General features: G+C 49.3%; 2 protein-coding genes across 2 annotated transcripts; one reads left to right on the forward strand and one right to left on the reverse strand.

The window, feature by feature from the left end:
• Positions 1-368: 368 nt before the first annotated feature.
• On the forward strand, positions 369-2,817 carry LOC123189611 (PTI1-like tyrosine-protein kinase 3). Its single transcript, XM_044602066.1, has 6 exons — positions 369-749; positions 840-1,211; positions 1,300-1,585; positions 1,745-1,877; positions 2,274-2,360; positions 2,453-2,817. Exons 1-6 carry the CDS (start codon positions 635-637, stop codon positions 2,567-2,569), a joined length of 1,110 nt encoding a protein of 369 aa, XP_044458001.1. The 5' UTR covers positions 369-634; the 3' UTR covers positions 2,570-2,817.
• A 243-nt stretch (positions 2,818-3,060) lies between these two features.
• LOC123189610 (CMP-sialic acid transporter 4) lies at positions 3,061-15,651 on the reverse strand. Its single transcript, XM_044602065.1, has 16 exons — positions 15,402-15,651; positions 14,471-14,739; positions 13,874-13,990; positions 13,560-13,616; positions 13,205-13,282; positions 12,414-12,458; positions 12,231-12,290; positions 11,634-11,756; positions 11,438-11,515; positions 11,128-11,197; positions 10,523-10,630; positions 10,170-10,303; positions 10,006-10,082; positions 9,681-9,729; positions 9,535-9,592; positions 3,061-3,409 (listed from the first exon to the last, which is right to left on the reverse strand). The coding sequence occupies exons 2-15, from the start codon at positions 14,639-14,641 to the stop codon at positions 9,548-9,550; spliced, it is 1,212 nt and encodes a 403-aa protein (XP_044458000.1). The 5' UTR covers positions 14,642-14,739; positions 15,402-15,651; the 3' UTR covers positions 3,061-3,409; positions 9,535-9,547.
• Positions 15,652-15,936: the final 285 nt, after the last annotated feature.

Below are 15,936 nucleotides of genomic sequence, written 5' to 3' on the forward strand. Positions count from 1 at the left end.
TGGATTAAGCGTCTTCGCCGTGTACGTAGCGTTGCATGGGGTTGCATAGGTTTTTGAGGTTTCGGATATAAAAGACGTTTCTGTAGGAGCAAACATATGAGACGTGCCCGGTTACTATTTAGACGCGTCCGCGCAAGTTTAAGGAACTAGATTTGCTAACCGCGGGCGTAGATGCTCTAAGCGAACATGGCGTTGGCCGTTGGCGTCGGGGGCGCACGAAGGTTGCTACAGCCGAGACTCGGTCCAACTGCCTCGTACTACCAGTACGTTCCCCGGGCGGGGCCCCCTCACGCAAGGAAGTCCGCGGCGAGATGTCACGCTATTCCCAGCGACTGGACCACATATCACCTGCCTGCTCGATCGCTTCTCAGTCTCAGAACTTCGTCCACTACTTCCCGCCCATGTCGCCGTAAGCTTCCCTGCAGGCTGCAGCCATATCGTCCACAGGCCGGTAGGCAGGAAAATTTCAGCAGCTCGGTGTCGATAGATTCCCTGCGATACAAGACTAGACGACGACGACGACGACAACAACAACAACTAGTCACTCAATCAGTCAGTCGCCTCAAGCTTTCTTCAAAGTTGCACCGGCGCTAGCCCTTTCTCTTTCTTCTGCGGTGTGTGCCGCCGGCCGGCGATGAGGTGGTGGGAGAGCGTCAAGAGCCTGTTCGCCGACGGCGGCAACCTCGGTTGCCTGTCCTGCGTCGGGAGGAAGGCGCCCGAGGATCTCCACTCCTACCCGATGGAGCCCGGTAATTAAGTGATCCAGTCATCCAGAGTTCTTCAGCTGCTCCATCTGTCTCCCAAGTAGGAGTATATAATTCTGTTTCCGTCGTGTCCAGCGAAGCGGAAACGATCGCGCGGCGCCGCTCCGGCGGCGGAGGAGGAGCCGGGCGCCATCGAGGTGCCGGCGGTGGCGCTCCGGGAGGTGAACGAGCTGACCGGCTCCTTCGACAGGGAGAAGCTGATCGGGGAGGGGTCGTACGCCAAGGTGTACAAGGTGACGCTGCGGAGCGCGAGGCTCGCCGTGGTGAAGAAGCTGGAGAAGGCGTCCAAGCACGCCTCCAACGACGTCTTCCGCCGGCAGCTGGCCGTGGCGTCCAGGCTGCGGCACGAGAGCTTCGTCCGCCTGCTCGGCTTCACCATAAGCGGCGACCTCCGCGTGCTCGTCTACGAGTTCGCCACCATGGGCACCCTCCACGACGCCCTGCACGGTACGCACGCACGACCTGCAAAAGCCCACGCCATTATCGACCTCGAGCTATGCACTGACTGTCTGACACGCGACGCCATGGATGGCAGGGCCGAGGGAGGGCGTGGGGGCGCGGGAGGAGGTGGAGGAGAGGCCGGTGCTGAGCTGGGCGCACCGGGTGCAGATCGCGCTGGACGCGGCGAGGGGGCTGGAGTACCTGCACGAGAAGGCGTCGCCGCCGGTGGTCCACAAGGACGTGCGCTCCACCAACGTGCTGCTCTTCGACGGCATGAGGGCCAAGATCGCCGACTACAACATGTTCAGCCAGGCCGCCGACATGGCGCGACTCAACCGCTCCACGCACACGCTCGGCTCCTTCGGCTACCAGGCGCCGGAGTACGTGCCTTAACCCTACATCATCTCATCTCGCCGCCGGCGTCCTTGTTAATTGATTGTTATTACTAGCCCACGTATTCGAATTTGACGAACGTGTCCATTGCTTAATTTGCTTGGTTTCTGATGAAAATCTGAATGCTGATTTGACTGGGCATTCAGGTACGCGATGAGCGGTCAGATGACGGACAAGAGCGACGTGTACAGCTTCGGCATAGTTCTCCTGGAGCTGTTGACGGGCAGGAAGCCGCTGGATCGGACGTTGCCGCAGGGCCAGCGCAGCCTAGTCAACTGGGTGAGCAATGCTTCTCAGTCCCATAATCATCCTGCCCGTTTGCCAAGCTAAGAAATTGCCAATAATCAATTGGTGAAAAGGTTTAACAGACACTTGATGGTTGATGCAGACTAATCATTTTTTTCTTCTTTCTGATCTAACAAACAAACTATAACATCAGTTCAAGTTAATCTCTTGTTCTTTTTCCTTTGCATAGCTTCTAACTAGAATTGACAAGTTTTACTAGTACTAAAAAAAAGAACAATGCAATTACCACCCATGCAGAACATTCTCAAAGGATCCAACTAGCTTCTAAACAAGACAGAATTAAGTTACCGTGGCAAACACATTTGCGTTTTCCATTCCGTTCTCAAACAAAGTTTGATGGGCCTCCTGCTCCTACCGATGCACCTGCAGGCATCTCCGCTGCTGACTGAAGACAGAGCTCAGGAATGCATCGACCCGAGGCTCGGCGACAAGTACCCTGCCACCGGAGCGCTCAAGGTCTCTCCACACGGTTTCATCTCGCATTTGTGTACCTGAATCCATCGCCCAATGTAACAAACCCTGCAAAATTTGGTTGGTGTCCCTTGCAGCTAGGGAGGATCGCAGTGCAGTGCCTCCAGTATGACCCAACCTACCGGCCGTCCATGGGCACCATCGCCCGCGTGATCAACTACGCCGTCGTGCGGGACCAGCAGGGCGTGGTCTGATGTTTGTGACGATGTGCGCGTGCCGGTGTACGTGTGGGGAGAAGTTGCTGCCGTTGCCGGGTGTTCTTCCTGCGAATCACCGTGCATGCCGTTGCCTGTACTAGTACTACTGTAACTTTTTTGGAAGTTATGTGCTATCTGAACTTCGTAAGCTTGCAAGCCATGTTTGAGTAGCAGTTCTTGCCATGCGAGAAAACCCTGTAGCCCGTCGACAGAAGCATTCTATTTATTCATGCTCATTTCTTGAACACAAGCACAAGCATACTTCCTCCGTTCCTAAATATTTGTCTTTCTAGACATTTCAAACGGACTACCACATACGGATGCATATAGGCATATTTTAAAGTGTAGATTCACTCATTTTGCTCCGTATGTAGTCACTTGCTGAAATATCTAGAAAGATGAATATTTAGGAATGGAGAGAGTAGATGATAGGGGTACTATTTTTTCTTCTTCTGTTTTTGCGTCAAGAAATATTTGTGGGCACATAATAAACAGAGCGCTGAGCTCGTCAGGGAAATCTGACATGCAGCATTTAATAATGGCGAGTACATATGGATATACCGTTGATACAACATTGAGCACACCAGTTTAGCCAAAAGGCGCATGAGAAAAACTATCGTATATAATCAGTGAATTTGTATGGAATAAGTAATGTGTACCACCCCCTCATTTGTCGCCCCCAAAAAAGTTGGGGGTCAAAAAAGAAAGAAAGAATAGGATGGCCTCTTACATATAAATATTTCTTTTCCTTTTACAGTTTACAAGAGCATTTGGTTTAATCTACCATGCTACAAATATTTGTGGTTCGCGGCAAAAATAATTTTCTTCTATACCTACCTGCATAACAAAAGGGGAACAAGTTCATCAAAACTCTTGAGAATGAGGTGCCTCATATGTTAAGGATTTGTAGTTACGTGTGCTAAATATAAATAACACCAATTAATAAAACAAAAGTAAGTTATTTCTGTTGCCAAACAAAACAAATTATTAGGTTGCTGTAAGCCGGTGGGATCACTTTAGGTTACGTTCGGCCCATGGATAACGGATGTTCAGGTAATACTTGTTACAGCCCTGAACTCTTTTCCTATACTGGCTGCCGTGACAGATGCCAACCACGATAGCTACATGTTGACGATGTAAGCAAAGCTGTAAAACACTGATTGCAATGGCTAAACTCTAGATGCAGCAAATTGGTTGTTTTGTCTGACAAACAATCGAAGTGGTGTGCCAACATAAATGAACAGTTCCATGATGGATAAGTCTGCGTACTAGGGTCCTTGTGGGGCTGCAGCACATGGTCCTTGTGGCAGTTAGGAGGTCCTTGTGGCAGTTAGGAGGATAAAGTCCTGGACCATCAAGGACTGGCTGTTAGGATAGAGTTCTGTTCTTGACCATCAAGGACTGTCAGTTAGCATCTTAGACTAGCATCTTAGACTAGCATCTTAGACTGGCATCTTAGCAGCATCTTAGCATATGCCTTGGCTGGCTAGCAGCCTATAAATATGTATCCCCAACCCCTCAGGTTGGCATGGCATTGTGTGAGAAATAAACCAACGAAAATTGTCCCAACTCTCCTAGTGTCATCCACATCTATCAATGCTCAGGCTGAAAGGTCTAACAAGTGGTATTAGAGCCAGGTTAACCTGCACCCTGAGCATTTCCTGTGAGCAGCCCAAGTCGGTAGCAGCAGCTGCTCCGTCTGCCTCTGGTTACCTTCCTCCCTCCGGACTGTCGAGCAGCAGCTCGTCTTCCTCAGCCTCCTCTTCACGCAACAGCCCCCCTGCAGCGAGCCATGTCTGCAGGTCGCTCTCAGCACACGGCTACCTCGAGCATGCGGCGCCGGCAAGAGGCCGAGCGCGCCGTGGCAGAGGAGCGTGAGCGAGCGGCTATAGCAGCGGCTGCTGCGGCGGCAAGAGTGTCGAGGCTGGCTGCAGCGGAGCTGGCAGCAGCCAAAGCGGAGGTAGAAGCAGCCAGGGCGGAGGTAGAAGCAGCAGCAGCAGCAGAAGCAGCCCGTGAGGCTACGGCGGATGCCAAGGCACTCCGCGGCAGCCCCGGCAGCTCCAGCAGCTCCGCGCCTGCGGACGACGGCGCTGACGCAGATCGCGCCAAAGTGGCGCAGGAGCGGACGGCGCAGTGGGCAGCCGAGCACGCCCGCGCTCCAGGTGGAGGCGCGCACCGCGACGGCGGCTGCAACGACCAGGACCGCGGCCTCTACGAGGTCCGGACTGTGGTCAGGGATGTTGGTTCCAGTGTTGGGTGGCCTACCCTCACTAAAACCAACTACGGCGAGTGGGCCGGGATCATGAAGGTCAGGCTCCAGGTGCGGCGCATGTGGGAGGCAGTCCAGGACAGCAACGTCGACCACCTAGAGGATCGACGGGCGCTGGACGCCCTCATCGCCGCAGTCCCGCCCGAGATGCAGTTCTCGCTTTCCAACAAGCGAACTGCCAAGGAGGCTTGGGACGCCATCGCCGCAGCACGCATCGGCAGCGACCGTGCTCGCAAGTCCACCCTGCAGGCACTTCGTAAGGAGTGGGAGAACCTGGGCTTCAAGCCAGGTGAGGACGTTGATGACTTTGCTCTCCGTCTCAACACTCTGCTGCAGAAGATGGTGAAGTTTGGCGATGCCACCTACACCGAGGAGAGAGCTGTCGAGAAGCTTTTTCGGTGCATTCCCGAGAAGTACAAGCAGATGGCTCGCTCGATCGAGTCGTTGCTGGACCTCTCCACGATGACGATCGAGGAGGCGATAGGTCGACTCAAGGTCGTCGACACCGACGAGCCACAGCCCCCCTCGGGGCCCGTCACCACCGGCGGGAAGCTGCTCCTAACTCGGAGCAGTGGGATCCCAGCCTTGGTGACAAGAAGAAGGGGGAGCCTTCCTCCTCGACGGGCGGCCGCAAGCGTGGCAAGCAGCGTAAGGCGCGAAGAGGCCCCCCGGGCAGGGCACAAGGACGTGCCGAAGGTGACGCCCGCGGAGGCGCCAAGGACGGCGCCGCTGGCAAGCCCAGGCCGGCACAAGACAACAGTTGCCACAACTGTGGCCGGTTTGGCCATTGGGCCAATGAGTGTCGGCAACCACGACAAGGCCAGGCTCATGTCGCACAGGCGAAGGAGGAGGAGACGGCTCTGTTCATGGCGCATGCAAGCATTGAGCTACCCTCGGCGACTCCAGTCGCAAAGGCTTTCATCCACCTCGATGAGCCAAAAGCACACGCTCTTCTCGGCGATGGCTCCGGGAAGGACAAGGCTACGGGGTGGTGCCTCGACACCGGCGCCACCCACCACATGACCGGTCGAAGGGAATTCTTCGCCGAGCTCGACTCCGATGCGCGAGGCTCCGTCAAGTTCGGGGATGCCTCCGCTGTGGCGATAAAGGGCGTCGGCTCCGTCATCTTCACCACCAAGATGGGAGAGCACCGGCTGCTCACCGGTGTCTACTACATCCCCGCGCTAAGGAATTCCATCATCAGCTTGGGACAGCTGGATGAGAACGGCTCACGCGTGCTGATTGAGCATGGGGTCCTACGCATCTGGGATCGCCAGCGTCGCCTTCTCGCCAAGGTGCCCAGAGGTGAAAATCGACTCTACGTCCTTGATGTGCAGGTGGCACAACCGGTCTGTCTCGCTGTCCGTCGAGACGACGAGGCGTGGCAGTGGCATGAGCGCTTTGGGCACCTTCACTTTGAGGCCCTGAAGCGTCTAAGTGCCAAGGAGATGGTGCGAGGCCTGCCATGCCTCGACCATGTGAAGCAGTTCTGCGACATCCGCGTACTGACAAAGCAGAGACGACTCCCCTTTCCCCAACAGGCGAGTTTCCGGGCTAAGGAGAAGCTGGAGCTCGTGCACGGAGACCTGTGCGGCCCGGTGACGACAGCCACACCAGGAGGTCGACGCTACTTCCTGCTGCTCGTCGACGATCTCTCCCGCTACATGTGGGTGATGATCCTCGGCAGTAAGGGAGAAGCGGCGGACGCCATCAGGCGCGCGCAGGTTGGTGTGGAGGCGGAGAGCGGCCGCAAATTGCGCGTGTTGCGCACTGACAACGGCGGCGAGTTCACGGCGGCTGAATTTGCGTCGTACTGCGCCGATGAGGGCATCCAGCGCCACTACTCCGCGCCGTACAGCCCGCAGCAAAACGGCGTCGTCGAGCGGCGCAACCAGACGGTTGTGGGGATGGCTCGGGCTCTCCTCAAGCAGAGAGGGATGCCGGCTGTCTTCTGGGGAGAGGCGGTGCTAACGGCCGTCTACATCCTCAACCGCTCTCCTACTAAGGCACTCGACGGCAGAACTCCGTACGAGGCCTGGCATGGGCGGAAGCCGGCGGTCTCTCATTTGCGGGTCTTTGGCTGCCTTGCGCTCGCCAAGGAGCTCGGCCACATCGGCAAGCTCGACGACAGGAGCACTCCGGGAGTCTTCATCGGCTACGCGGAGGGCTCAAAGGCCTATCGCATCCTCGACCCAAAGACACAACGTGTGCGCACAGCGCGAGACGTCGTGTTCAACGAAGGGCGAGGGTGGCAATGGGACAAGGCGGTGGACGACGGCTCGACGCCGACGTATGACGACTTCATTGTCGAGTACGCTCACTTCAAGGAAGCTGGGGGAGCAAGCAGCTCCTCTTCACCGGGCACGTCTACCCCGGCCCCCAAAACTACATCGACTCCGGCGCCTGCTACACCGACGACACCACAACCGGCGACGCCGCATACTCCAGCCCCGACGGTCGCCACTCCGGGCTCGTCTTCATCAGCACCAGCTCACGCAGAGCACAACCCGATGAAGTTCGCTTCCCCGCTCACTCACGACGAGGAGCGGGTCGACGCATGGTATGGAGGCGAACCGCTGCGGTACCGTACGATGGATAATGTGCTCGGCGACCAGCCGGTGCCAGGACTGGTGCCACGTGACCTGGAGGCGCAGCTACAGCTCGCGTGTGAAGACGGCGAACCACGGTCCTTTGCAGAGGCCGAGAGAGACGCGGCATGGCGCGCCGTGATGAAGTTGGAGATGGATGCGGTCGAGCAAAACCACACCTGGGAGCTTGCTAATCTCCCTCGAGGTCACCGCGCAATCACCCTTAAGTGGGTGTTCAAGCTGAAGAGGGATGGAGCCGGCGCCATCATCAAGCACAAGGCTCGTTTGGTGGCCCGAGGCTTCTTGCAGCAGGAAGGAGTCGACTTTGACGACGCTTTCGCTCCCGTGGCACGGATGGAGTCCGTGCGACTTCTCCTTGCGCTGGCTGCCCAGGAGGGTTGGCGTGTCCACCACATGGACGTTAAGTCGGCATTCCTCAATGGCGACTTGAAGGAGGAAGTCTACGTGCATCAGCCACCGGGGTTTACGATTCCCGGCCAGGAGGGCAAGGTGCTCCGCCTGCGCAAGGCTCTCTATGGCCTGCGGCAGGCACCCAGGGCGTGGAACGCCAAGCTGGACTCCACGCTGAAGAAGATGGGTTTCGAGCAGAGCCCGCATGAGGCTGCCGTCTACCGACGGGGGAGTGGAGGAAATGCCCTGCTGGTGGGCGTCTACGTTGACGACCTGGTGATCACCGGCACCAAAGATGCAGAGGTGGCGGCGTTCAAGGAAGACATGAAGGCCACGTTCCAGATGAGTGACCTGGGGCTCCTCTCCTTCTATCTAAGGATTGAGGTGCACCAGGACCACTCCGGGATCGCGCTTCGACAGTCCGCCTACGCCAAGCGCATCGTTGAGCTAGCTGGGCTCACCGACTGCCATCCAGCTCTCACTCCGATGGAGGAGAGGCTGAAACTAAGTCGCGACAGCACGACGGAGGAAGTGGATGCTACGCAGTACCGACGCCTTGTGGGGAGCCTTCGCTACCTCACTCACACACGGCCGGACTTGGCATTCTCCGTCGGCTATGTCAGTCGGTTCATGGAGCGACCAACGTCGGAACACCAGCAGGCAGTGAAGAGGATCGTCCGCTACATAGCAGGGACCCTCGACCACGGCCTCCATTACCCTAGGTGCCCTGGGGCGGCACACTTCGTCGGGTACAGCGACAGCAACCACGCCGGCAACATCGACACCAGCAAGAGCACGAGCGGAATCCTCCTCTTCCTCGGCAAGTGTCTCGTGAGCTGGCAATCAGTCAAGCAGCAGGTGGTGGCCCTGTCCAGCTGTGAGGCTGAGTACATAGCGGCCTCCACCGCCTGTACTCAGGCGCTCTGGCTTGCTCGACTGCTTGGTGATCTTCTCGTTCAAGACACCAGAACGGTGCAGCTCCTGGTGGACAGCAAGTCCGCCCTGGCCCTGGCAAAGAACCCCGTGTTCCACGAACGGAGCAAGCACATCCGACTGAGGTATCACTTCATCCGCAGCTGTGTGGAAGAAGGGAGCATCGAGGCGAGCTACATCAACACCAAGGATCAGCTCGCAGACCTGCTCACCAAGCCCCTTGGGAGGGTCAAGTTCCTCGAACTTTGCTCCAGGATTGGGATGATTCAACTCTCCCACAAGACGACGTACAAGACTTAGGGGGAGAATGATGGATAAGTCTGCGTACTAGGGTCCTTGTGGGGCTGCAGCACATGGTCCTTGTGGCAGTTAGGAGGATAAAGTCCTGGACCATCAAGGACTGGCTGTTAGGATAGAGTTCTGTTCTTGACCATCAAGGACTGTCAGTTAGCATCTTAGACTAGCATCTTAGACTAGCATCTTAGACTGGCATCTTAGCAGCATCTTAGCATATGCCTTGGCTGGCTAGCAGCCTATAAATATGTATCCCCAACCCCTGAGGTTGGCATGGCATTGTGTGAGAAATAAACCAACGAAAATTGTCCCAACTCTCCTAGTGTCATCCACATCTATCAATGCTCAGGCTGAAAGGTCTAACATTCCACACTATCGTATTCAAGGTTCAGAACTTTGCGACAGCATGATTTACAAAGTAAAACAGTAACTTATCTCGAGATGAAAAACAAAAGTATGAGACTCACCTCAAATATAGTGTTAGATTGGCAACAATGGTTTTCTATCATCGCTAATGTGGCTTGCCTGAGATAATGAAAAGCATAGGAAATAAGTCAATATAACAGAAGAATGTTATCCCAGATTTTATTTACTCAAACGATGTAGCACTTACATCATCAGCAGCACCAGCAGTCATATTTACAAAAGAAGAATCGGATGACCTGCCAAGAAGATTTTATTTTATCAGATTAGATGTTCGGAAATATTTCTAAACAACACAAATGCATGCCATCACCAGTTAATATGCTCATCAATATAACAGAGAGAATCAATAAAACAGTTTATTAATGTATGAATATAGCACCATGTCGAAGAAACTAGACAAGAACTTCAACTGCAACTCCCAGATATTAGAAATTTGAAGGTTGCTAGTTGACGCTTTCATTTCATATTAACATTAATATAGAATAGAAAAACAAGGCAAGAGAAATATTCACCTATGTTTCTGTGCATCTCCCAACTCTAAAGTTCCAGCTGGTTTGTCATCTTTGACTTTGGCTAATGGCGAGAAAAACTGAACAGAAATAGCTCTTATATAAGTTCAGTTGAGAGTCAGGACCAACTTGGCACAACAAGCTAAAGAATAAGAAACAACAATCACCTGGTGCATTGAGATAAACACTATTGAGATGCCTAATAGAAAGTTAATAGTCAGGGTATGTCCCAAAAATGCAGCAGATGCTAGACCAGTAAAAATTGTGGCCACTGTTGATGAGTACTTCTTCAAAATTGTGTCTGCAGTATGATCTCAGTTAATCAGATGGAAATATGAGATTATGAAAGCAGATTTCAGAACGAAGGGCCAAGGACAGGTAAAAATAATATGGTACTCCCTCCGTCCCAAAATAAGTGTCTCAAACTTAGTACAACTTTGTACTAAAGTTAGTATAAAGTTGAGACACTTATTTTGGGATGGAGGGAGTATAAGAGAATGAAATAGCGATCATCCTTTACCTGCATATTTAAAGAAGAATGAAGAGAGAATTCCTTGCGCAGCATTGTTACAAATGAGGAAAAAAGTGGCCCTTGAATGCCCTCGAAGGATATCAAAACTCTCTGGCCCTGCAACACATGGGCCAAGTTTAAATTATACATAGCTAATGCTGCAATAGCCAATAGTCACAAGAAGACACAAGACGCCATGGGGCATTCATGAAATGACTCCTTGGTGTCCAAATATGTAGTAAGTTAACAACAATGTGCAATAGCACATGGCTTAAGTTCCAGACTTTCTAAATTAGGATATTTCTGCAAGATCCTAATGATGCTCAAACCACATAGACCATAGTTCACAGCACAACATTTTGATCAACATATCAATCACTAAACAGCCATTCTATTTGCCTGCTTTGTAACCTCGCAGGTAAAACAGAAACCCCAGCTTGTGTACCACACCTATGTAGTTTGTAAAACCTAAAAATTACTCAGCAAGTGTTGTATGGAATCCTATTCTCCTAGCCGCACACATATAGACCTTCATAGTACAACAGTCTCAATGAATAACACCCTTATTTGTTGCCAATGAAAGCAAGTTTTCACTTTTCACATAAGATGGTTACCTTGAAATATGACGGTTCCTAGGATACCAAGGAGATTGAAAATTGCACCATAACCATACAGAAACACATTCTGCATATTATGTTAAACAGTTAGGATGAATGGAAGGAATAAAAAACAGAGGAAAGTGGGAATTGGGCAAGTGCATATTATGTTAAACAGTTGAATGCAAGTGGACCAAACTGGTAAGCATAAAAATGACATGATAAGGATGTTCGCTTATTGTTTTTAGGCAGAGAACATAGTACGGCATTATGCACATGGACTATTACTATTTGAAAGAGCTGGAAGACAATCCTTAGTCGGAATTACCTGAAGATAGATGTTTGTGTCGAACTGACTTTTTAATGCATACTCGTTGTAGACAGAGGCAAACGATGGGACAGTAACCTACAATTTCACATACATATATATACATGCATGAACTCTGGATCCAATAATGGTTTAGTCATCTGAAGCAACACAAAAAAGATAAATATAAAGATCAAACAGTTCAGTAGAAACTTACAAATATTAGTGTGTATATGTATGCAATTGCGGTGACTGGAAGACCAAAAGTTTTGGTGCCCTCAGGCATTGAGCGTAGTTGATTCACGCTGATTCCAATAAGCAGCAGGGCAAGGGCTTCCCACTAATATTTATCAGAAAAAAATGGGGTTATTTATCAATATTGCTGAAAGCATTTGAATTACAGCGTTTGCAGAACACATACTTGTGTGCATTAGTTCTTCCTATATTTGATTAATTTGAAGTTGCAGTATTAACCCTGGTTCATTTTTAGCCAATTCAGGATTGCGGCTGAAAATGGCAACCATCACTGGTAGCAACTGATTTATATTAGTACTACAGAGGTCATGAGAAATATAGGAAACAAAGGGGGAGAACAGAACTTTGACAAAAGAAGTTCAACTTGCCTAATGACTTGAAAATTTCAAACAGATTATTAAATGGAAATAAATCAAATGTATTCATCCTAAGCCATTAATGCCTTTTCTATTTAAGAAACACCTAAAGAAGAGAAATTATCAGGTGAACACAACAGCATGAATCGGTATACAACTGTAGTTTAGTAAAGATATATAGATAGTTGCAATGCCAGCCTCACCTGAATTATAGAGAATTTCCTTCGCATTATAAACTTTAGGAGTACAGCTATGACGAGTACCTGGATTGTGTAGAAACGAGTATGATATTAACAGTTTTGCATTTTCCAAACAGATGTAAGCACGTATTCACAGACACTGCATGGCTAAGCTCGAGAACATGGTAATACATGAAAAATGAGTACCTTCAGGTTGCTTAGCATCTTCACAGTCGAGGGGTTGAAGTATAACTGCATCCGAAGTATAATAAGATACTTTACATGACAGAAGAATCACTTCCGGCCTCTGCATCTAGGATGCACCCAGCCATTTAAAAAAATATAATAGTTGTAACTAAAACCAATGTCATATGGAATACCAAAAGGTACAGCAGAAAATATTGCATGGTGTGCATTGATTTAATATATAATAATATAAATGCAGCAAAGGCTCCATGTCCAAACTCAAGAAAAAATTCAAAAAAATGGGTAGATGAGAAAATTAGGATTTGTTCATCATCTGTACTCCTACTATGATGGCTTTGATTTCTGCCTTTAGCGTAATCCTTTGTCTGACAAGGAAAGAAAAATAGAAGGCAGAACTAAAAGAACTATCAGAAAATCCTCGAAGGACAAGAGTACAAGTTGGTACTAAGAAAATCCTGCTGTTTGGTTGATACAAGTTACTAACAGAACTGATATGAATCCAGCTGGCTGAATATTAAATTTGAAGTGAATTTTTGAATTCATTAATTAAAATGTATGGTTTGATCCTTCCAAATGAAGGTGATAATGAATTTCCTTCTCGAGACGTGACAGACTTAATTACACTGTAACATAATTATCAAAGATGCATCGTCTCGTACATGTAAATTGATAAACTACATCAAAATAACTGTAGGTTTTGTAAATATCAGGAGTGCCAAAATATTTACTGGAGAAAATACGAGTACATTGCACAGAAGAATGGAAGTTCAGCCAGTTCAATGAACATTTACCTGCATGATAAACTTTAAGTAGTTGTTGATGGCATATAGTAGAGCGGGAATAGCTAAGAGTACATTGTTACGGGCTGCCTATACAAGAAAGGAATTGACAGGTGAAACAGTTAGTTACCATACTAGGTACGGAGCTATAATAAATAAATAAGATACATGAAAACTGAAAGCAAGTCGGTTGGGCATAAAAACAACAAAAGAGATGAGCACCAATTGTTCCCAGGAATTGAAAACAAATAGAAACATTCTACATGCGGTTTAACATTAGAAGCAGAAGTAACATCAATTATTTTGTGCATGTTGAGCACAGTAACAAAAGAGTACAAGGCATTCTATGTTCTAAAAGATAAATCACCTGTACAAAGGTCGAAACTGACAGAAGTGACTTCTCCCCAACCTTCTGTTTTCTAGACTGTCAAATAGAAAAGCAACAACATTAGGGGGGTAACACCTTCAACGCAATAGAACACACACATGCATAAATTCATTACTGCCGGTCTAATAAAAAATAAAATTGTAGTTTCTACAACACTTTGATTACCATTGCCAGTATTGACAACGATGCACTAAAAAGTTGATAGTTCATAGCAGGATAGTATACAGATACAGATACAAGGACTGAAACACAAATAACAAGTAAGGAAAGGATATAGGCCGACAAGAACTAACCTCAATTATTAGCATTATCATAGCAAAGAAAACCTTTGTAACTTCCGTCAAAAAGTTAACACTGATGGGACTGAACTGAAATTTCCCATCAACCTTGCACATAAAGACTAGGATAGGCTGCAGAGCAAAGTAAATTATTAGCACAATTGCAAATTGTCTGCAATCAGATACACGCTACAGATTGACTACATGTTTGTACGAACTCCACATTAAAAATGTACAGGTAGCCATTAGCCGATTTACTATTTACTCTAGGTGGAACGCTACCGGATCTGCCAATATATCTCTTTGGCAAATTGATGATAATGCATTTTTAAGGGAAACAACAATTGAATCTTATGACAACACTATAGCATGAAGTCCGCAGATGGTAGCCGTGTTTGGGAAATTCAGAAAAAAAATCTCCGGCAAATTGAGAGCACAAGCAAACTTAAATTACTAGAAGACATAACCATGCTCTATCAGAAGAAGCACATAACATGGATTTGGATTCCCATTATCATGTTACATTTTCCAGTGAAAATATGACGCATTCAATCCCATCCAAACAGGTGTTGATTGGATATGAAGTTAACTATCATATTGAAAATGAAATACCTGAAGCCCGACCAAGACGCAGTCCCCGGACACAAGAAGGAAGGTGAGCACGCGCTGTTTGGACGATATCTTGCTCTTGTGCTTGTCGTATGCCCTTGATATGCTCCTGGGGGTCCCCGCCACCACCTTGGAGTGGCAGACACTGCATTCCATCACCCCATTCCTCTGCATCTTCTCAAACCAACCAGGACCAGCAGCACCACAAACAGCACCAGCAAGAGATATATATCACTCTATAGCCGTGACATGTAAGGATTCCCTGCGCACACCTGTGTCCAAGACAAAAAAAAATCAAAATGAGCAAACTAATCACTGCAAACCGAGTAACTAGTACTCCCTCCGTTCCAACTTATAAGTTCTACTCCCTCCAATCCATATTACTTGTCGCTCAAATGGATGTACCTAGCATTGAAATACGTCTAGATACAACCATTTAATCGAAAAGTAATATGGATCGGAGGGAGTAACATTTGTTTGAATCGGATGCATGTAGACATGTTTTAGTGTGTTTGTTCACTCATTTCAGTCCGTATGTAGTCCATATTGAAATATTCAAAACGCCTTATAATTCGGAACAGAGGTGATATTAGTTAGTCTTTCCGTCGAAATTCACAACATTCCGCAGATTCACGTATATCAGAGCAGAAATGAAATTTAACAAAAATAGCATGGCCGTGAACATAAAAACACGTACTAACTCCCAAAGCCCGATATAATCCCCCATGAGAAGCTAGCTAGCTAACCCATGACAGATCACAAAACTCCTAAAAAAACATGCAGCATAGCTACTAAGTCATTATCAGGTGCAGAGCAACCGCGTGCTGCTACCTACCTACACCACTGGATCACAAGGTACACTAAACAAGTTCCAGCATCGCAGAAATGAGGAGGACAACGAAGATATCAGAAGAACTCGTGCCTTCGACTGTACCTCGGGGGAGGTGGGATCGGCGGGCGGGATCTCACAGATCTAGCCCCGCCGGAGCACCGGGAATCTGGCCCTGTCCGCTGGGCTCGGCGCCGCCGGGTTGCTTCGGCAACGCTCCCGGCAGGCGCGCGAGTGCTTGCGTGGGCGGGACGGCGGGTGGCGTTGCGAGATCTCGGGTTTGGGCGGGCGGGAGGGGGCAGGGAAGGGAGGTGTGAGCGCGGAGGTGGAGCCGTGGACGGGGAGGTGGCCGTGACGGACGGGAGGAAGGCGGGTGCGCCTCCGGTTTATTTATGCGTTTCGGGATTTGTTTTGACCTCCTTCCTCTTTGTTGGAGGAAATGTTGGAAAGTCCCCGAGTTTTACATCTTTCTTGTAGTCAGGCAGTCAGCCTACATTGCAATGCATTTATTTTGTTCAATCCTTTCTTTTTGTAATAGATCATGGATATGCAATGCATAGTGGTATGCCCTCCATCCAAACACATTGGCCTAATACATATGTCAAGATTTGATTTGACCATCGATATGATCAACAATAGA

This window comes from Triticum aestivum, chromosome 2A, assembly GCF_018294505.1.
Source record: "Triticum aestivum cultivar Chinese Spring chromosome 2A, IWGSC CS RefSeq v2.1, whole genome shotgun sequence".
In the NCBI taxonomy this organism is placed as follows: domain Eukaryota; kingdom Viridiplantae; phylum Streptophyta; class Magnoliopsida; order Poales; family Poaceae; genus Triticum; species Triticum aestivum.

Excerpts from the sequence above, each read along its gene's own strand:
- LOC123189610 (XM_044602065.1), bottom strand. The coding sequence starts at position 14,641 with ATGCAGAGGAATGGGGTGATGGAATGCAGTGTCTGCCACTCCAAGGTG. Across the intron at positions 12,291-12,413 it reads AGATGCTAAGCAACCTGAAG|GTACTCGTCATAGCTGTACT; the intron begins GTACTCATTTTT and ends TACACAATCCAG. Across the intron at positions 9,593-9,680 it reads CTGCTGGTGCTGCTGATGAT|GCAAGCCACATTAGCGATGA; the intron begins GTAAGTGCTACA and ends TCATTATCTCAG.
- LOC123189611 (XM_044602066.1), top strand. The coding sequence starts at position 635 with ATGAGGTGGTGGGAGAGCGTCAAGAGCCTGTTCGCCGACGGCGGCAAC. Across the intron at positions 1,212-1,299 it reads CCTCCACGACGCCCTGCACG|GGCCGAGGGAGGGCGTGGGG; the intron begins GTACGCACGCAC and ends CATGGATGGCAG. Across the intron at positions 2,361-2,452 it reads CTGCCACCGGAGCGCTCAAG|CTAGGGAGGATCGCAGTGCA; the intron begins GTCTCTCCACAC and ends TGTCCCTTGCAG.